General features: G+C 36.8%; 1 protein-coding gene and 3 pseudogenes across 3 annotated transcripts; all 4 read right to left on the reverse strand.

The window, feature by feature from the left end:
• Positions 1-2,698: 2,698 nt before the first annotated feature.
• LOC149266637 (amino acid transporter AVT6A-like) lies at positions 2,699-3,958 on the reverse strand. Its single transcript, XM_089408877.1, has 4 exons — positions 3,931-3,958; positions 3,644-3,847; positions 3,063-3,528; positions 2,699-2,975 (listed from the first exon to the last, which is right to left on the reverse strand). Exons 1-4 carry the CDS (start codon positions 3,956-3,958, stop codon positions 2,831-2,833), a joined length of 843 nt encoding a protein of 280 aa, XP_089265003.1. The 3' UTR covers positions 2,699-2,830.
• A 614-nt stretch (positions 3,959-4,572) lies between these two features.
• LOC149266638 (amino acid transporter AVT6A-like) lies at positions 4,573-5,812 on the reverse strand (annotated as a pseudogene). Its single transcript, XR_016255186.1, has 4 exons — positions 5,785-5,812; positions 5,498-5,701; positions 4,917-5,382; positions 4,573-4,829 (listed from the first exon to the last, which is right to left on the reverse strand). The product of XR_016255186.1 is annotated as an amino acid transporter AVT6A-like (transcript).
• A 133-nt stretch (positions 5,813-5,945) lies between these two features.
• Positions 5,946-7,665, reverse strand: LOC149266639 (amino acid transporter AVT6A-like; annotated as a pseudogene). Its single transcript, XR_016255187.1, has 4 exons — positions 7,638-7,665; positions 7,351-7,554; positions 6,771-7,235; positions 5,946-6,683 (listed from the first exon to the last, which is right to left on the reverse strand). The product of XR_016255187.1 is annotated as an amino acid transporter AVT6A-like (transcript).
• Positions 7,666-8,447: 782 nt separating this feature from the next.
• LOC149266640 (amino acid transporter AVT6A-like) lies at positions 8,448-12,500 on the reverse strand (annotated as a pseudogene).
• Positions 12,501-22,773: the final 10,273 nt, after the last annotated feature.

Raw genomic sequence — 22,773 nt, forward strand, 5'->3', positions numbered from 1 at the left:
ATGAAACCAGCCCAACCTAGACTCAACCTTCAACTTATAAAAATATAGATAAAAAAATTCAAATAGCTAAGAAGAAAAGGACTACTATAGAGTGTATAAATATAAAGGTATTAAAACTCTATAAATTCTATTCAAATAGTGTCTACATTCTAACTTCAAATAGCAAAGTAGCATAATTAATATGTTCACTTACCTTGGTATCGTTTCTTGCCTCTTGGTTGATTCTTCGGCTTTTACATTGTGTGGGGGCACATTCGTTGATGTTGTTCACCACATCTACTCTCCTTTCTACTTGACTCGAACCTATGTCTGATGACATCTTTCTCTACTGGCGTTTTATCTTCTTGAAACATCTTAGTTATCTTGTTTTTCCCCTAGGGCTTGAATTGCTGGACAAATCTTTTCCAAACGAATCCAATCTCATATTTCTTCCCAAATTGTTGGACAGATCTTCTCCGGATATAATCAATGTCATGTTCTTTTTGCTAAATTGTATTCTAATATCGTCTTCGAGCCTTCCAATATCATGTTCTTGATTAATGGAAACACCTTTGGCAAATGATTTCATGAATTTGCTTTTCATAAATCTCGGAATTTTATCTCTCTAAATCTTGTGAATAGTCATATGCTTGTCTGAAAGATTAAGCCATGCATATCTACATATTAACCAATTCAGACTTTCAAACTTTAAAACTGTGGATGGCTAATAAGATCCAGTCTGATCACAATGCTTTGAATCTAATCAAATTTCCATACAGACAAGCCACCTCTTCAGTCTTACATAAGTGCCGAACATATCTTCTTTAGACAAATCCGATGTCATGTTTCTTCCTAGATTGCCTTACAGATATTTTCTAGACAATCCAATGTCATGTTTCTTCATATTTCTTACCACACACAAGCCACCTTTATATATTTAAATAGATTTAGTGGGTAGTTATAAGTCAAGGAATAGTTTGTTGAGCTCAAGGTAAATAGTAATCAAACTGCCCTATTTTCCTGAGTAAATTTGGCCTTAAATCTAGTTTGAATTATGACGGAAGTCAGAGTTCTGTTTATTGGAGGTGAACTTTGCCTGTGGAATTTATTTTTGGAGTTTTAGTTGATTATCTCTTTTCAAATAAAGAATAAAAAAGATTGGAACTTTTGACTCGTGGAAAAACAAAACTCACCAAAAATGAGGCGATATGAGTGCTGGATATCAAACATGGATCTCAATATAATTTCATTGCATCGACCTGGTTGTTAAGTTACCAATAATGTGATTCTGTACACGTTTCTCGTTTATTGGTAAATAATACATTTCTCCACCAACCTCTTTTTGTTGTCAATGAAACCATAATGTTTCTTAGAGAAATAATCTCTGTTACTTACGTGAGATAAAAAAAAATTAAACCCAGATTTGGCCACTGCAGCAAAGTAAGTCATTTTCCCTTAATGTAATTGTATTCTCTAATTATCATTTGTTTTTGGTTTAATTTCTTTTCAGGTTGTTGCATTTGTCAACTAGGTTCGTTTGTTGAGAGGATTAGAAATACATCATTTTTTTTTGCAGAGTATTGATTTAGACTTGTTTCTTCATTGAATTTTATTTATTTCTAAGCTAAATGGATCACTCACTACTTTTTTTTTAATGAAGTTCAGATTTGCTTCCTCTGGAGTATACCTTCCCACCTAGATCTAGACTGGCACTCTCTCCTCAGCCTCCGTATTTCAATTTTGAATTGATTTGGAACCCTTTTTTCAATAAAAAGACTTCATCAGATCTAATCCATGGATCTTGGCATTCCCACTAAGATTTCACTGAATTTCTTTCAGGTCAGTTAGTTTTGTATTAGTTCTATTTTTTTTTACATTCATTTGTCTCTTACCTCACAACTTTTTAGCTTTGTTATTCTCTTCCATTACTAGCTTGCTTGAACCCAACATCCACTTTTCTCTACGATTTAGCCTATTACTGGCCACATTACACCCCTATCACTGCTCCTGCAGATCAAGATCTTATGCTGTTCACGGTATCTAAAAGTACAGGTCATGCAGGAAGTCGGATTGGGTAAGTAATGTTGATTCTTTTACAATTATATGCAATTTGCTGTGCTACCTCTTCTTTCTCACTTGTAACTTGAATGTTGGCAGACCTTGTACTCTGTTTCTCTGGGTCTGTATGTGTATGCTTGTTTTTGTGTGCATGTGTGTACTCAATGGCTTGGAGTTTGACTGGTACTTATGCATGTCATGTAAGGTATGTACATTTCAAATGGGTCTATCTGTCTATTGAAGTAGAGACATCAATGAATGGTGGAACTAAGTTGATGTCTCTACTTTAAATGGTTGAAATGAAAATACTTGGCAAAATGGACTAATTACTCTTACTCTGGCCGTCTGTATCAATGCAGCTCTTGCAGGGCTAAAATGTGAAGGAAAGGAGGATGAAGATTGTGATAAGTTATTGAAGAGCAATGGAATCGTCACACGCAGTGGGATGCATTTTGGTGCACCTCAAACTTATGTGAAGTTGAGTATTATTGACAGAATCCAGACCTTCAATCTTTTGCTTGACAGGCTTTCAACTATTCATGGATGATAAGTTGAATCGCTCAATCATTGATGTGAGATCAACTATATTCCTTTTCAATGTTTAGAACTACAAATACAGTAGTATCTTTAACTAGAAGGCCGAGCGACCATGGCAGGATGATACAAGGCTTTACAAAAGTTTATCCACTCTTCACAATTCTACAAGCAAATTCCCAAATCAGCGTTCTTTTCTCGGTTCTGTTCCAAATAATCTTTATATGTATGTGCACCACCTACTCATAAAAAATCATTCTCAAGATCGTGGAGGGCCTTCCACCTTTTTGTTGAACAAAGAATTAATGTCACTCACTATAGCAATTGAACTTGAAACTACTGCCAGAAAAATCATGAACAATGCGATAAATATGTCCTTCCTGGTTGAGATTCCATGGGTGTCTCTGCAATTAAAAAATAATTGAGGTTAGAAGTTACATGCAAGCAAGGTGAAAGACAAAACCAGAAATGAAAAACAACTTTTTTTCTACCTGAGAGCAATGGAAGCTGGGAAGATGAACCCAATACAAACTGTTGTTGTGGCCCCTGTGAATTGAAATGCATCCCAGATACTTGGTATGAATGATGACCCGAGGAAAACGATTCCAATTAACCCAGCAGTGATCAAAGTGAACCTCTTATTATCCAAAACAAGATGCTTTTTCGTTGGAAAGACAAGCCCATCAAGATTAAGTCTCAGGGGAAAAAAAATGAGAGGAAAGACCAGAATCAGATGCACAACATAGGTCACACGAACAATGTCATTCAGCACAACACTGTAGGGAAATCCCAAGTTGGTGTCAAAATTGGCCAGGACATCATCCATGGTCTGGTCTCCAAATAGAAGAAAGCCAAAAAAGCTTGTACTTATGTATACAATTGAGCACAATACCAATGATGTGCGAACAATGGGCTGCATTTCTGAAGGGTCTTCAAGTTCATTGTATATGGAATGAACTGCATGGCGCAAAGACATCACAATTCATTATAACATAATTTTAAATGCAAATTCAACTAATGAACTCTAAGATACTACACTACAGGACTAGAGATGGAGGAAAATAATCCATACCATTGTAATGACAGATGTAAGCAGTCACAATAACTGGTACCACAGTGAAAAGCTGCAAGAACGAAGTAAAATCCACAATATCTGGTAACAATCTTGGTGCTTTGACAGTGCCACTGAACAACTTTACAATCGCAATACCAGCCGTAATCACAACAAATATAACAGCAAGTGCAACTGATAATGCAGAAGTGAATTTCAAAGAATCTGCAAATTCATGGAAATGAACACATCAATATAGGCATCAAGATTTGAACATCACAACTCCTAAGGAATAACCCATGATCCACATCCTTGAATGTATATGCCATATGCCATTTCTAACAGGGCAACATGAAAAGTCAGATAAATCGTTAAGCAGATGCCATAAGTATGTGACATTCCCAAGATATGTTGAATCCCCTCATATAATTACAACAGTTTCTAGACATTTAAATCCCTGATAGCTGTAAGGTATGTATATTTCAAATGGGTCTATCTGTCTGTTGAAGTAGAGACATCAATGAATGGTGGAACTGAGTTGATGTCTCTACTTTAAATGGTTGAAATGAAAATACTTGGCAAAATGGACTAATTACTCTTACTCTGGCCGTCTGTATCAATGTAGCTTTTGCAGGGCTAAAATGTGAAGGAAAGGAGGATGAAGATTGTGATAAGTTATTGAAGAGCAATGGAATCATCACACACAGTGGGATGCATTTTGGTGCACCTCAAACTTATGTGAGGTTGAGTATTATTGACAGAAACCAGACCTTCAATCTTCTGCTTGACAGGCTCTCAACTATTCATGGATGATTAGTTGAATCGCTCAATCATTGATGCAACATCAACTATATTCCTTTTCAATGTTTACAACTACAAATACAGTAGTATCTTTAACTAGAAGGCCGAGCAACCATGGCAGGATGATACAAGGCTTTACACAAGTTTATCCACTCTTCACAATTCTACAAGCAAATTCCCAAATCAGCGTTCTTTTCTCGGTCTTGTTCCAAATAATCTTTATATGTATGTGCACCACCTGCTCCTCATAAAAAATCATTCTCAAGATCGTGGAGGGCCTTCCTCCTTTTTGTTGAACAAAGAATTAATGGTACTCACTATAGCAATTGAACTTGAAACTACTGCCAGAAAAATCATGAACTATGCGATGAATATGTCCTTCCTGGTTGAGATTCCATGGGTGTCTCTGCAATTAAAAAATAATTGAGGTTAGAAGTTACATACAAGCAAGGTGAAAGACGAAACCAGAAATGAAAAACAACTTTTTTTCTACCTGAGAGCAATGGAAGCTGGGAAGATGAACCCAATACAAACTGTTGTTGTGGCCCCTGTGAATTGAAATGCATCCCAGATACTTGGTATGAATGATGCCCCAAGGAAAACAATTCCAATTAACCCAGCAGTGATCAAAATGAACCACTTATTATCCAAAACAAGATGCTTTTTCGCTGGAAAGACAAGCCCATCAAGATTAAGTATTAGGGCAAAAAAAATGAGAGGAAAGACCGCCATCGGATGTACAACATAGGTCACACGAACAATCTCATTTAGCACAACACTGTAGGGAACTCCCAACTTGGTGTCAAAATTGGCCAGGACATCATCCATGGTCTGGTCTACAAATAGAAGAAAGCCAAAAAAGCTTGTACTTGTATATACAATTGAGCACAATGCCAATGATGTGCGAACAATGGGCTGCATTTCTGAAGGGTCCTCAAGTTCATTGTATATGGAATGAACTGCATGGCGCAAAGACATCACAATTCATTATAACATAATTTTAAATGCAAATTCAACTAATGAACTCTAAGATACTACACTACAGGGCCAGAGATGGAGGAAAATAATCCATACCATTGTAATGACAGATGTAAGCAGTCACAATAACTGGTACCACAGTGAAAAGCTTCAAGAACGAAGTAAAATCTTCAATATCTGGTAACAATCTTGGTGCTTTGACGATGCCACTGATCAACTTTACAATCAAAATACCAGCCGTAATCACAACAAATACAACAGCAAGTGCAACTGATAATGCAGAAGTGAATCTCAAAGAATCTGCAAATTCATGGAAATGAACACATCAATATAGGCATCAAGATTTGAACATCACAACTCCTAAGGAATAACCCATGATCCACATCCTTGAATGTATATTCCATATGCCATTTCTAACAGGGCAACATGAAAAGTCATACAAATCGTTAAGTAGATGCCATCAGTATGTGACATTCCCAAGATATGTTGAATCCCCTCATATAATTACAACAGTTTCTAGACATGTAAATCCCTAATAGCTGTAAGGTATGTATATTTCAAATGGGTCTATCTGTCTGTTGAAGTAGAGACATCAATGAATGGTGGAACTGAGTTGATGTCTCTACTTTAAATGGTTGAAATGAAAATACTTGGCAAAATGGACTAATTACTCTTACTCTGGCTGTCTGTATCAATGCAGCTTTTGCAGGGCTAAAATGTGAAGGAAAGGAGGATGAAGATTGTGATAAGTTATTGAAGAGCAATGGGATCATCACACACAGTGGGATGCATTTTGGCGCACCTCAAACTTATGTGAGGTTGAGTATTATTGACAGAAACCAGACCTTCAATCTTCTGCTTGACAGGCTCTCAACTATTCATGGATGATTAGTTGAATCGCTCAATCATTGATGCGAGATCAACTATATTCCTTTTCAATGTTTACAACTACAAATACAGTAGTATCTTTAACTAGAAGGCCGACCAACCATGGCAGGATGATACAAGGCTTTACACAAGTTTATCCACTCTTCACAATTCTACAAGCAAATTCCCAAATCAGCGTTCTTTTCTCTGTCCTGTTCCAAATAATCTTTATATGTATGTGCACCACCTGCTCCTCATAAAAAATCATTCTCAAGATCGTGGAGGGCCTTCCTCCTTTTTGTTGAACAAAGAATTAATGTCACTCACTATAGCAATTGAACTTGAAACTACTGCCAGAAAAATCATGAACAATGCGATGAATATGTCCTTCCTGGTTGAGATTCCATGGGTGTCTCTGCAATTAAAAAATAATTGAGGTTAGAAGTTACATACAAGCAAGGTGAAAGACGAAACCAGAAATGAAAAACAACTTTTTTTCTACCTGAGAGCAATGGAAGCTGGGAAGATGAACCCAATACAAACTGCTGCTGTGGCCCCTGTGAATTGAAATGCATCCCAGATACCTGGTATGAATGATGCCCAAGGAAAACGATTCCAATTAACCCAGCAGTGATCAAAATGAACCACTTATTATCCAAAACAAGATGCTTTTTCGCTGGAAAGACAAGCCCATCAAGATTAAGTCTTAGGGCAAAAAAAATGAGAGGAAAGAACGCCATCAGATGTATAACATAGGTCACACGAACAATGTCATTCAGCACAACACTGTAGGGAACTCACAAGTTGGTGTCAAAATTGGCCAGGACATCATCCATGGTCTGGTCTCCAAATAGAAGAAAGCCAAAAAAGCTTGTACTTGTGTATACAATTGAGCACAATGCCAATGATGTGCGAACAATGGACTGCATTTCTGAAGGGTCCTCAAGTTCATTGTATATGGAATGAACTGCATGGCACAAAGACATCACAATTCATTATAACATAATTTTAAATGCAAATTCAACTAATGAACTCTAAGATACTACACTGCAGGGCCAGAGATGGAGGAAAATAATCCATACCATTGTAATGACAGATGTAAGCAGTCACAATAACTGGTACCACAGTGAAAAGCTTCAAGAACGAAGTAAAATCCACAATATCTGGTAACAATCTTGGTGCTTTGACAGTGCCACTGAACAACTTTACAATCACAATACCAGCCGTAATCACAACAAATAAAACAGCAAGTGCAACTGATAATGCAGAAGTGAATCTCAAAGAATCTGAAAATTCATGGAAATGAACACATCAATATAGGCATCAAGATTTGAACATCACAACTCCTAAGGAATAACCCATGATCCACATCCTTGAATGTATATTCCATATGCCATTTCTAACAGGGCAACATGAAAAGTCAGACAAATCGTTAAGCAGATGCCATCAGTATGTGACATTCCCAAGATATGTTGAATCCCCTCATATAATTACAACAGTTTCTAGACATGTAAATCCCTGATAGTTGTAAGGCATGTATATTTCAAATGGGTCTATCTGTCTATTGAAGTAGAGACATCAATGAATGTTGGAACTGAGTTGATGTCTCTACTTTAAATGGTTGAAATGAAAATACTTGGCAAAATGGACTAATTACTCTTACTCTGGCCGTTTGTATCAGTGCAGCTTTTGCAGGGCTAAAATGTGAAGGAAAGGAGGATGAAGATTGTGAGAAGTTGCAGCTTTTGCAGGGCTAAAATGTGAAGGAAAGGAGGATGAAGATTGTGAGAAGTTATTGAAGAGCAATGGAATCATCACACGCAGTGGGATGCATTTTGGTGCACCTCAAACTTATGTGAGGTTGAGTATTATTGACAGAAACCAGACCTTCAATCTTCTGCTTGACAAGCTCTCAACTATTCATGGATGATTAGTTAAATCGCTCAATCATTGATGCGAGATCAACTATATTCCTTTTCAATGTTTACAACTACAAATACAGTAGTATCTTTAACTAGAAGGCCGAGCGACTATGGCAGGATGGTACAAGGCTTTACACAAGTTTATCCACTCTTCACAATTCTACAAGCAAATTCCCAAATCAGCGTTCTTTTCTCGGTTCTGTTCCAAATAATCTTTATATGTATGTGCACCACCTGCTCCTCATAAAAAATCATTCTCAAGATAGTGGAGGGCCTTCCTCCTTCTTGTTGAACAAAGAATTAATGTCACTCACTATAGCAATAGAACTTGAAACTACTGCCAGAAAAATCATGAGCAATGCGATGAATATGTCCTTCCTGGTTGAGATTCCATGGGGGTCTCTGCAATTAAAAAATAATTGAGGTTAGAAGTTACATACAAGCAAGGTGAAAGACGAAACCAGAAATGAAAAACAACTTTTTTTCTACCTGAGAAGAATGGAAGCTGGGAAGATGAACCCAATACAAACTGCTGCTGTGGCCCCTGTGAATTGAAATGCATCCCAGATACTTGGTATGAATGATGCCCCAAGGAAAACGATTCCAATTAACCCAGCAGTGATCAAAATGAACCTCTTATTATCCAAAACAAGATGCTTTTTGCTGGAAACACAAGCCCATCAAGATTAAGTCTCGGGGCAAAAAAAATGAGAGGAGAGACCAACATCAGATGTACAACATACGTCACACGAACAATGTCATTCAGCACAACACAGTAGGGAACTCCCAAGTTGGTGTCAAAATTGGCCAGGACATCATCCATGGTCTGGTCTCCAAATAGAAGAAAGCCAAAAAAGCTTGTACTTATGTATACAATTGAGCACAATACCAATGATGTGTGAACAATGGGCTGCATTTCTGAAGGGTCCTCAAGTTCATTGTATATGGAATGAACTGCATGGCGCAAAGACATCACAATTCATTATAACATAATTTTAAATGCAAATTCAACTAATGAACTCTAAGATACTACACTGCAGGACCAGAGATGGAGGAAAATAATCCATACCATTGTAATGACAGATGTAAGCAGTCACAATAGCTGGTACCACAGTGAAAAGCTTCAAGAACGAAGTAAAATCCACAATATCTGGTAACAATCTTGGTGCTTTGACGGTGCCACTGAACAACATTATATCGCAATACCAGCCATAATCACAACAAATACAACAGCAAGTGCAACTGATAATGCAGAAGTGAATTTCAAAGAATCTGCAAATTCATGGAAATGAACACATCAATATAGGCATCAAGATTTGAACATCACAACTCCTAAGGAATAACCGATGATCCACATCCTTGAATGTATATGCCATACGCCATTTCTAACAGGGCAACATGAAAAGTCAGATAAATCGTTAAGCAGATGCCATAAGTATGTGACATTCCCAAGATATGTTGAATCCACTCATATAATTACAACAGTTTCTAGACATTTAAATCCCTGATAGCTGTGAAAAGGCCCAAATGAAATATGATATATCTCAAAATCAGTGCTAAAAAATGCTTATCAGGATGAGCAAAGCAGACTTACCCACTCTCTTGAAAGACTCTAGACATTTAAATCCCTGATAGCTATGAAAAGGCCCAAATGAAATATGATATATCTGAAAATCAGTGCTAAAAAATGCTTGTCAGGATGAGCAAAGCAGACTTAGGATCGGAACACGTCCATTCCACCAAATGAAATCCAAACCATTCTTCAAGTATACCAGCATGATGCACGCCATTTGATGATGTTCCAGATAGCACATCGCCTGCCCAAATCAAGAAAACACCTCCATCAGACATAGAGATTTCTAATTCAAAGCCATATATAAGATAGGAATCATGCCCAAAGTAATATAAAAGTGGCACCAGATAATTGACCATTCAAACAAAAATGAAAGGAATCTAAGAAAAAAGAGACACTAATAAAGCATGTCAAGCCATGTATGCTTCATAGAACACTTCAACTTTGTTAAACAGAAACAAGTTGTTAGTGTTTCAGCTTGCTAAACTGCTCACAATGCAAAAATTGGGTCGAAGTTTCAATTCAAGCAGTACTTTTAAAATACTCTAGTTGTAACATACATGCTTAAATATTCCCACACGATATACTATTTATCCTTGGATATTACCCTCAAAACTGGGCTAATTCAGCCTACGACCTAAAATGCATAACCTACAATGTTTAGATTGAATTACTTTTCAATTCATCTTATCTTGATTCCTTTCTAACAGAAGCCTGTAAAAAAAATATCAACGGACTGCTTCTAAATCAATGATTGCAAATAGTTAAACTCTTCACAAGGTACGAGGGTCTCCCTTGATCTCCAACATATTAAACACGATGCAATTATGATCTAAAGTCAGATGAACAGAAACAGACTCAAGTTCAAACACTGGATTCAGTGATTAAAAGCAAGGGACTATCACATATTTACCAAGATTCAACTTGGGAAATATCACTGAATAAAAGCAGTGATAAACTGGTAATTCACCTTATGTTGCATCCCTATCCATAATCTTCCAACAAATTGGTCTCCTCAAACAGAAAATACTGATTATGATCGGTTGTTCTAACAACAAAGGGAGTGAGATTTTTTCAAAAACCATTAGAAGCAGAAAAAAAATAACAGAGGAGAAAGAAATAATTTGTTCCCAGTATATGATTCTGTAATCAAATAAAAAGACTTTTATAAGATATGTTGAATCCCCTCATCTAATTACAACAGTTTCTTGACATTTAAATCCCTGACAGCTGTGAAAAGGCCCAAATGAAATATGATATATCTCAAAATCAGTGCTTCAAAATTCTTATCAGGATGAGCAAAGCAGATTTATCCACTCTCTTGAAAGACTCTAGACATTTAAATCCCTGATAGCTGTGAAAAGGCCCAAATGAAATATGACATATCTGAAAATCAGTGCTAAAAAATGCTTATTAGGATGAGCAAAGCAGACTTACCCACTCTCTTGAAAGACACCAACGGAGATAAAATAAGGACTATGGTGAGAACTAGGATCGGAACACGTTCATTCCACCAATGAAATCCAAACCATTCTTCAAGTATACCAGCATGATGCACGCCATTTGATGATGTTCCAGATAGCACATCACCTGCCCAAATCAAGAAAACACCTCCATCAGACCAACAGAGGCCATCACTGCTACATTCCTCCTGGCTGGCAAATTTTTCTTCTCTCCGTTTCTCAAGAACGAAGTCCCCTGAGCACCCATAAACCTTCCAACAGCGGAAGCCATGATCTGTAACAAAAATAGGATGATCCACAAACCTAGCTTGAATCCCCAGTGCAAAACAATTCTATCTAAATGTACAGAATGGGTGTACCAAAATCCAGTAAAATACTCAGGATGAACAGAAACAGACTCAAGTTCAAACACTGGATTCAGTGATTAAAAGCAAGGGACTATCACATATTTACCAAGATTCAACTTGGGAAATGTCACTGAATAAAAGCAGTGATAAACTGGTAATTCACCTTATGTTGCATCCCTATCCATAATCTTCCAACAAATTGGTCTCCTCAAACAGAAAATACTGATTATGATCGGTTGTTCTAACAACAAAGGGAGTGAGATTTTTTCAAAAACCATCAGAAGAAGAAAAAAAATAACAGAGGAGAAAGAAATAATTTGTTCCCAGTATATGATTCTGTAATCAAATAAAAAGACTTTTATAAGATATGTTGAATCCCCTCATCTAATTACAACAGTTTCTTGACATTTAAATCCCTGATAGCTGTGAAAAGGCCCAAATGAAATATGATATATCTCAAAATCAGTGCTAAAAAATTCTTATCAGGATGAGCAAAGCAGATTTACCCACTCTCTTGAAAGACTCTAGACATTTAAATCCCTGATAGCTGTGAAAAGGCCCAAATGAAATATGACATATCTGAAAATCAGTGCTAAAAAATGCTTATTAGGATGAGCAAAGCAGACTTACCCACTCTCTTGAAAGACACCAACGGAGCTAAAATAAGGACTATGGTGAGAACTAGGATCGGAACACGTTCATTCCACTAATGAAATCCAAACCATTCTTCAAGTATACCAGCATGATGCACGCCATTTGATGATGTTCCAGATAGCACATTGCCTGCCCAAATCAAGAAAACACCTCCATCAGACCAACAGAGGCCATCACTGCTACATTCCTCCTGGCTGGCGAATTTTTCTTCTCTCCGTTTCTCAAGAACGAAGTCCCCTGAGCACCCATAAACCTTCCAACAGTGGCAGCCATGATCTGTAACAAAAATAGGATGATCCACAAACCTAGCTTGAATCCCCAGTGCAAAACAATTCTATCTAAATGTACAGAATGGGTGTACCAAAATCCAGTAAAATACTCAGAGCAGATATTATTGCAAATGTGGGAAAGGTAAGGAAAGCCAATATCTCAAGTTTACCATCATTCGCTAAAAGGAATTCCAGGCGTCCGCGCGTAGGGCTCATACCAGGCATTACAGTGGCAGATTTGGTTTTCTTCTCGCTGGCGTTTGCCGCTGTGTTTCTCAAAAAAACGAAATACAGAGAAAAGATCGAAGAATGGGAGCAGGATTTTTTTGGCCCCATAGATTCATTTACAAGGAACTCCGCATCGCCACCAGTGGATTTAGGCACGAAAATGTATTACGCCAGGGGATTTGGGAAGGTTTATATGGGCGTTTTCCCTAGCAGTGGCCAGGCATAAACTAAGGAGTCAGTTCGGTCCAGATCCAACGGTGTAAAATGTTTTAATTGTCTAACAATCTATTATAGGGTGCAGATTGTGCCAGCGCAACAGCCAGGGGAGTTGTTTCCAGAGGGAAACGCCTTACGGCGTAACTAGTGGTGCACGAATCGTACACTGCCTTGTTCACAACCAGCAGAGTGTACGTGCCGGGCGTGTATTTGAACACTGCATTATATTCAATTACCACTCGTTAATATATATCTTCAGTTGCAACAGTATCATCAAATATTCATTTTGGGTTTTGCTATAATTTGTGATTTTACATACCGAGTTTTTCGCCCACAACAAATGTTTTGCCAGAAGCCCAGGTCTTATAGTTGACGCCCATATTCCACTGTGCGCTATCGTCGACGGTGTAGTCAGTAGCCAAAAAATTGAATGGAAAAAGCATCATCACCATTGCCATCACAATTACAATCCACAGTCTCTGCTGCTCCATATCTCCCGCTAAAATTACTGCCAATATCCGCTATGCGAACAAACACCATACATGAAAATTTCTAAGAAGATACATCAAAAGGTCACTGCGTTCTACCATCAAAAGTAAATGGTTATACAACAATACAAATGGGCATCTAAACAAGAGACCATGGAAATATCATTGAAGAAAGATCAAAGACCATATGATATTTTGCAAAGAATTATCAAAGCGATTTTGATGGTGCAGGCGCTACTGGTTCCGAAATAGCTCTTTCGATGAACTGAGAGAAGTATTTTTGTTTCAAAAAGATTGGATATATAACACTCCCGACGCATTTGGTATCCGGAAGTCTTCCAAAGGCAACCATATCAATGGTCAAAAGTTGGCATTTTAATATAATGGATATAGCACAGCCCGACCCACAAAATCTCTTGAATATACCCATGAGGTTCCCTTTCCCACGAGGAAAAGCTCCAATTTTCTTACCACCCAATCAAGTTTAAGGGCGAACGAGGTCCACCAAAAACACGTATAAGCAGTTGGTTTGAATACATCTTCTTCTAGTTATTCATTTACCTTCATTTACCGGAATATTTACACTACACGACATTACATACTGTTGGGAATTTTCTGGTAAATTCCAAAACAAAATCACTGAACAGAGAACAATGCTCTATTTTTGCCACAGGATCTTAACACAGGGAAGCTATAAACAAATTATTTTCTGAGAACAGAGTATTACACACACCCACAAAAGCTTTGTATTCATTAATCAAAGACAACTGCTGTTACAAAAATATTCTTCCTCTGCCTGAGGGATTACACCAAGAACATTTCAACAAAAATTACTCTGTCTCCTTTTGAAAAGATTTACACTGTTGTGTGTAAATTTTTCATTTACATTTACTGTTGTAAATAAAAAAATCTTACATATCCATTCTTCACATTACATTTCAATCAACAAAAATACATATGCGCTGCTGCATATATTTCCCTCACGCTGCTGCATTTACATTGCATTTCCCTTTTTAACAAAAGTTACATTCTCCCTCTGCTCTGTTTTTGTTTCGCATTGTTGTGTGTTTCTTCCCTTGCATTACAATACAATACTAAAAAAAAATTATATTACATATGCAACCAAAAAAAAACTTACATGCGTTTACTATGCCATACTTCTCGTACATGATAAAAAACAATAAAATTTAAAATTCTACCAACATTTACTTGTGCCCATACTCCCGCTAATAGAAAATAATAAAATTAAAAAAATTTACCTACGTTCTACCCATCACAATAAATTTCATTTATTACTTTTACGGAGAATACTAGCGGTCAAAACAAAAACTTCATGCAATGTGTTTGCTGCAGGCCTGTACGCAGCTTTGACTTTAATCAGCGGTCATCATCCATCCTTGCAATCGGACGAATATCACTTGCCCAAACCAAACCAACAATACGTCCCGATGAAAAATAGTTTTGGAAAAAGTACTGTGGACACGCGTCGAAAGGTGTACAGTATCGGAGTCCCTCGGAGGAAAACCACTAACTCGTGAAAGGCGGTGCGATAAGGCTCAGCGGTTTTCTGGAGTAGTTTTACAGTCACTGTTTTAATGTTTCTGCACGGCAGTTGAAAGTATAATTTCAACACTCCCCTTTAATTTCAACTGCTGGGTTATTAGTCATACCCAAACATTTCCTCAAAAATTCAAAGCTTTTCTAGTGCAATGGCTTTGTTAGAATGTCTGCAACTTGTTCCTGAGTCCTGCAATGTTTTAAAACAATTTCTCCATTGCTTACCAATTCCCTGATGTAATGAAACCTTGTGTCAATGTGTTTCGTTCTCTTATGAAACACCGAATTCTTGGATAATGCAATAGCTGAGCTATTGTCACAAAAAATCACAGTTCCATTTGCCTGCTCTTGGCCTAAGCTCCTTAACATTATTCTCATCCAAACTACTTGACATGCTACTGTTGCAGCTGCCACATATTCAGCCTCTGCTGTAGACAGTGCTACAATAGGTTGTTTCTTAGAAGCCCATGAAATGGCTCCTGAACCCATGTGAAAGACACAACCGGATGTGCTTTTCCGATCATCTACACTTCCAGCCCAATCACTATCAGTGTATCCAATTAAATTTGAACATTCTGAAGTAGTATACAAAATGTCAAATCTTTTAGTACCATTAACATACCTCAGAATTCTTTTCGCTGCCTACCAATGTGCTTCTTTTGGCCTCTCCATGAATCTGCAAATTAAACTAACAGCAAACATTATATCTGGCCTAGTTGTAGTCAAATACATAAGGCTGCCAACTATACACTTGTACAAACTAGGATCAAAATCCTTGCTGCTGTCCTCTTTGCTGAGTTTTAATCCCATCACTGCGGGAGTGATTTCTGCCTTGCTGTCCTGCGTATTGAATCTCTCCAATACTTCATTAACATATTTTGCTTGTGAAATAAAAATCCCATTTTCATTTTTATCTACTTCTATTCCTAAGAAGTATCTCAGCAAACCCATGTCAGTGATCTCAAATTCTTCTTTCATCACTATTTTGAAGTTTTCAATAAGGTAGTCATCATTACCTGTGAAAATAACATCATCAACATATAACACAACAATTAGAAATTTACCATCCTTTTCTTTGATGTAGAGGGTGAGTTCTCCCTCACATTTGTCAAATCCATTTTCCAGTAGATAGGAATCTATCCTACTGTACCATGCTCTTGGCGCTTACTTCAGCCCATAAAGAGCTTTCTTCAATCTGCACACTTTGTGCTTTTGGCCTTTCTTTTCATAGCCTAGAGGTTGTTCAATGTAAACCTCTTCCATTAACACTCCATTTAGGAATGCTGACTTCACGTCCATTTGGTAAACTTTCCACTTGTTTTGTGCTGCTATGGACAACACTACTCTCACGGTTTCCATTCTTGCAACTGGTGCGAAAGTTTCCTCATAGTCTCTCCCATACTGCTGCTTATATCCTTTGACAACCAGCCTTGCTTTGAGTCTTTATATTTTTCCTTCAACATTACTCTTGGTCTTGTAGACCCATTTAACTCCAATGACTTCTTTTCCTTTTGGTAGTTCAACCAAATCCCATGTTTTGTTTCTTTCTATGGCATTAATCTCCTCATCCATAGCTTCTATCCATTTCTTATCCTTAATTACATCTTCGAAATGAATAGGGTCATCAACATGACAATATAAAGCAAACAAAGAATTCATACCTTCATCATAAATTTCACTTAAATTTCTGAACTTCTTACCTCTTTCATTTGGTGTACAAGTGCTTGAAGAAGCACTTGAATTTCCTCCTTGTGGTGTGCTTGGAGAAGCACTTTCATTTCTCCTCAAGGGTGTCCCTTGCTATCCTTGTGCTGGCATTGTTGTTTGGGTATGTATTTCAGCCATCTCCTCATCATCTTCATCATGAGACAAACAATGTTTAACATTCACTGTTTTCTCTATGCTTCCATCCCAAGCTTCCTCCTCAATGAATTGGACATCTATGCTCACAAAAAACTTCTTGGTAGATGGAATATACAACCTGTAAGCTTTGGATTCCTCACTGTATCCAATGAAAATACATTTCTCCCCTTTGCTATCCAACTTCCTCCTTAGCTGATCTGGAATGTGTGCATAAGTCACACAACCTAAAACTTTCATGTGGGTGACTCCTCACTTTCTCCCACTTCATAACTGCTTTTGTTGGACACCTATTCAAAATATATACTGCACAGTGTACAACTTCAGCCCAATAATCATTTGGCAAATGCTTTGCCTTTAGCATACTCCTTGCCATATCCATGATGGTCCTATTCTTCCTTTCAGCTACTCCATTTTGTTGCGGGGTGTACCTAGCTGTAAACTGCTTATGAATTCCATTTTCTCTACAAAAGCGTAGAAATTCTTTGGAGATATACTCACCTCCTCTATCAGTTCTTAGAACTTTGATATGCAACCCGCTTTGGTTTTCCACAAGTGCTTTGAAATTCCGAAATTTTTCAAACACTTCACTTTTGTTCTTCAGGAAATAAACCCAAGTCTTTCTGGTGAAATCATCAATAAATGTTAGAAAATATTGGCTGCATGCTAGTGATGGAGTTTTCATTGGTCCACATAAGTCTGAGTGGACAATCTCTAAGGGTGCTTTTTCCCTTATGCTTTTCCCTGATGGAAAACTTTCTCTGTTTTGTTTCCCCAATATACAACCTTCACAAAGGCTGTCCGGCTTCTCTATCAATGGTAATCCTCTTACCATTCTTTTTCTACTCAACAAGTTAAGACCTCCAAAGTTGAGATGTCCAAATCTCAAATGCCACAACCAATTTTCATCCTTTGGTACGCTTTGGAAAGCCTCTTGTGTCGCTGCTGCTATTACTTCTTTATTTTTTAAATCTGCCTTTATTCTGAGAGGGAACATCCTGTTCCTTGTCATATTCACTTCAACAATACATCTTTTGCTGGGTGCTCTATCTATGATGGTGCATACATCATTCTCAAAGAAAATATTGTACCCCTTTTGAACAAGTTGTCCAATACTTAAGAGATTACACTTCATTCCAAGAACATAATAGACATCTGCTATGGTTTTCTTTTCACCTTTCTTTGTAAATATTTTTACTTCTCCTTTTCCCATAACAAAAATTTTACTATCAGTGCCAAGTGTGACTTGTGATTTCACATTTTGATCTAAAGCAGAAAACAAGGCTATGTTTCCTGTCATATGGTTACTACAACCGGAATCTAGAAACCATATATCTTCATTGTTTGTTTCAGCCATGTTACAAGCTAAAAGGACATTATCTTGGCTGATATTTTCTCTAGTGATATTTGCACTAGATCTATTATTTATATCATGCTGCTTCTTCCTACATTCATTTTCATAATGCCCATATTTTTTACAGTAATAACATTGAACACTGGATTTTTCATACCTTTGTCCTTGAGCATGATGTTGTCCACTTTGTTGGCTGCTGCCTTGGCTTGGTTCTGATTTGGATTGCTCCCTCTTCCTTGAGCATTTGTTGGGTTGTTTCTTCCACCTCTGTTTTGACTTCTGCCTCTTCCTCTCTTGCTTCCTCTGCCTTGACCTCTTCCTCTACCAAAGGACATCTGGGTCTTAAAGGGTTGTTCTAGAGATGATTTTTCATTTCTACTCAACCTCTGCCCATGTGTTATCAGTGATGCATATAGTTCATCAATTGAGAAATTTGAGAGATCCTTTGTCTCTTCTATGGTGGTGACAATCACATCGAACTTTGAGGGTAGGACCCTCAACAGTTTCTCCACAATCCTCCTTTCTTCAAGAGTTTCTCCATGAGACCTTATTTGTGTGACCAGACCAATCACATATGTGAAGAATGTGTCAATATTGTCTGACTCCCTCATGCACAGATTCTCAAAATTTCTCCTCAACAACTGTAGTTTTGTTGTCTTCACTTTCTCCATGCCTTGGTAGGCTGTCTTGAGAGTTTGCCACGCTTCTTTGGATGTCTTGGCTGCTGCTACCCTTGGAAACACACTCTCATGCACTGCTTGATACAAAAATACGAGGGCTTTTAAATCCTTCTTCTTATAGCTCTTCAACAGATCTTTCTCTGCCTATGTCAAGTTATTAAACTCTTCTTCATCTCCTGGTTCTTCAAACCCATATTCAACAAGTTCCCATAAATCTTGTGAGGCAAACAGGGCTCTCATGGTTATTGCCCAATAGTCATAGTTTTTCCCATTAAACTGTGGGAGCTGAGTATTAAAAATACCCATGCTAGTGCTGGTGCTGGAGCCAGCCATTCCTTACACTCTCAGCTATGCTTCAAATATTTGACTGTGTATTAAAAATCACTGAGTGTCTTCAACAGCAACACAAAAAAAAACTTGACAAATACCTTTGAATCTTTCCTGACTGAGTCTTCACTCTGCTGGAGAAGCTGATGCAGCAAAAGGAACCATCCTTCAGCTTCTTTGACACCTTCAAGGGCCCTGGAGAAGCTCTGATACCACTGTTGGGAATTTTCTAGTAAATTCCAAAACAAAATGACTGAACAGAGAACAATGCTCTGTTTTTGCCAAAGGATCTGAACACAGGGAAGCTATAAACAAATTATTTTCTGAGAACATAGTATTACACACACCCACAAAAGTTTTGTATTCATTAATCAAAGACAACTGCTGTTACAAAACTATTATTCCTCTGCCTGAGGGATTACACCAAGAACATTTCAACAAAAATTACTTTATCTCCTTTTGTAAATATTTACACTGCTGTGTGTAAATTTTTCATTTACATTCACTGCTGTAAATAAAAAAATCTTACATATCCATTCTTCACATTACATTTCAATCAACAAAAATACATATGCGTTGCTGCATATATTTCCGTCACGCTGCTGCATTTACATTGCATTTTCCTTTTTAACAAAAGTTACATTTGCCCTCTTCTGTGTTTTTTTTTTTTTTTGTTTCGCACCGCTGTGCGTTTCTTCCCTTGCATTACAATACACTACTCAAAAAAAATTACATTACATATGCAACAAAAACAAAACTTACATGCGTTTACTATGCCATACTTCTCGTACATGATAAAAAACAATAAAATTTAAAATTCTACCAACATTTACTTGTGCCCATACTCCCGCTGATAGAAAATAATAAAATTAAAAAATTTTACCTACATTCTACCAATCACAATAAATTTCATTTATTACTTTTACGGAGAATACTAGCGGTCAAAACAAAAACTTCACACAATGTGCTTGCTGCAGGCATGTAGGCAGCTTTGACTTTAATCAACGGTCATCATCCATCCTTGCAATAGGACGAATATCGCTTGCCCAAACCAAACGAACAATACGTCCCGATCAAAAGTGGACACGCGTCGAAAGGTTTACAGTATCGGAGCCCCTCGGAGGAAAACCACTAACTCGTGAAAGGCGGTGCGATAAGGCTCAGTGGTTTTCTGGAGTAGTTTTACGGTCGCTGTTTTAATGCTACTGCACAGCAGTTGAGAGTATAATTTCAACACATACAAGGCTCCAGAGAAGCTTATTATTATTATTTGATGGAATATATTATTAATAGTTGATTATGATTTAATAACTCTTTTACGATAGTTAACCTTGTTTACTCATAATAATAATAATAGTAATAATATATAAATAAATAAAACAATAAATAATAAAGAATCATTATCCATTTTTTTTTGGGTTTCGGAAAAATTGGTTTTACTTAATATATGAAAATAAAGGAGAAGCATTCATTCTTTTTAGAACAGAATGCTGAGAGACAAATGAGTCATTGGGAGTAGTAGTTGATTAAAGGTTTGAGAATGACCAACTATAAAAATAGTTTGTGGAGATTCATCCTAGAAACATTGTTGCGGTCAGTGGAAATGGGATAGTACAACAGAAATATTGTCACTTACATGTAAGTCTTCTCATTTAATTATCTCTTAAATTATGTGCTAGCTAGATGAACATTTATGTGTTGATATTTTTATAACATAGATTGATGTAAATTTTTTATGTTATAATTCTGAGTCATTATATGACTGCTTTTGTCTACCCATGGATGGACTATTGTAGACCTTTCAACTTAGTGTCCATTTTTCCCACAAGGTAATCTAAAATGCACTGAGAAATCTTGTGTCCATGTCTACAACAATTCTTCTTGGTATCTCAAAATGCACCAAGATCTATCAAAAGAAAAAATTTGCCTCTTCTTGCCCACTAATGGTCTTTTCACAAGGCACCAAACACACATTTTATTGAACCTATCAACTACCACAAATAGATAGTCATATCCCTCCCTTGTTGTTGGAAACTCTCCCATAAATTACATGGAAATGTTTTTCAAAAGATGAGAGAATATAGGTAAGGGATGATATAAACCCTATTTCTTGTTCTTAGGCTTGTTGGTACATCAAAACATGCATCATCTTATAAACTTAGCTACATCTTCTTACATCTTGAGCCAATACACATACCTTTGTATCTTCCCTGCACTAAAGTTCCCTACAACTTTGGAGGTGTGAGCCCTCTAATCAACCATACCCACTCACCTTTGGGAACACATAGCTTATCCATCATTTAGAGTAACTCCTCGCGGAGATGGTAGTCAACAATGTCGTGGCCATAGTGCATAGGACTTTGACATTGCTGATAAACTCTACTTTCACCTTTGATATGCTAATTAGTATATAAAAATGACATAAATCTACATTTATCAACCATATGTAGTAATATGGTTGTGCTAGTTATACATATTACTGAAATTTCTAACTCTTTAATACTTGTATAATTACAAATTTCATTTTGATCCATCTACATTCTCCATTGTTTGTAATTTCCAATACTAAATCTCTTGCTAATTTATATTATTATTGTCTTTTCAACTAACAAGTATTTTTAATTTTATTATATCTTTCTATTTTCTTATTTATATTTTATAGAACCCTGAGAGATGAAAATTCATATGGTTAAGATCCTTAAACTTAAAATCTTACAACTTAAAGGTGAAATTTATGTATTGTGTTATACCATGAACTCATGGTATAAGCTCAAGGTTTGTCTTAGGGCTAATATCACTCGAGATGTAACAGGGAATTTATATTTCAAGTAAGAATTACATTGGAACGATGTTTGATATCGTTTGAATTCGTTCGCTATGATATCCTAGTTTATTTGAGAGAAGAAACGTGATGCTCGCGGTGTTATTTTCTTCTTTATATTGTATATTTTATATTTTCAAAGATGGAAACTGTGGTCTCCTCTCTTATATCAATGGGTCTAGTATTGGATCATATTTGAAAAATGAAGATTCCACATATCTAAGATATCATATGACTTTATAAAACTTATCATATGACTTTATTGAACCAGTTTTAGGAGCAAGGCACGAGTGTCCATCTTGGTGATAATGTGGCCTATTCTATGAAACTATTTATTTCCATTGATTTTTATTTGCTGTGGTATTTTTGAACCGACTAATAATTTGTTGATTCCTAGGTTAAACAATAATCTTCAACCCTCAATGATTGATTGTAGAATAATAGTGCACTATCAATGATTGTAATCTAGCTTGTATGACAATGTTGACTTGAACAACAGGATAGGGGCAGTCTTTATCAATGTGATTTGCTATTAAGAGGCATGTATACATTCTAGTGGGAGGTTGGAAAAGTCTTGTAACTTCGAAGATGAAAATGAATGATGAGACATCATGGAGATGATCTCCAAAACTATTTTGATTTTAGTGATTGATTCTAGGTGTACCTGATGGAAATATTATAGTGTGCAAGGACAAGTTTATTACATTCTCTTGGACTCAGATAGTAACCATTGACCTACTTCATGT

This window comes from Pinus tabuliformis, chromosome 6 (genome assembly GCF_031772625.1).
Source record: "Pinus tabuliformis cultivar Carrire ecotype Pingquan chromosome 6, CPIR1, whole genome shotgun sequence".
NCBI lineage: Eukaryota > Viridiplantae > Streptophyta > Pinopsida > Pinales > Pinaceae > Pinus > Pinus tabuliformis.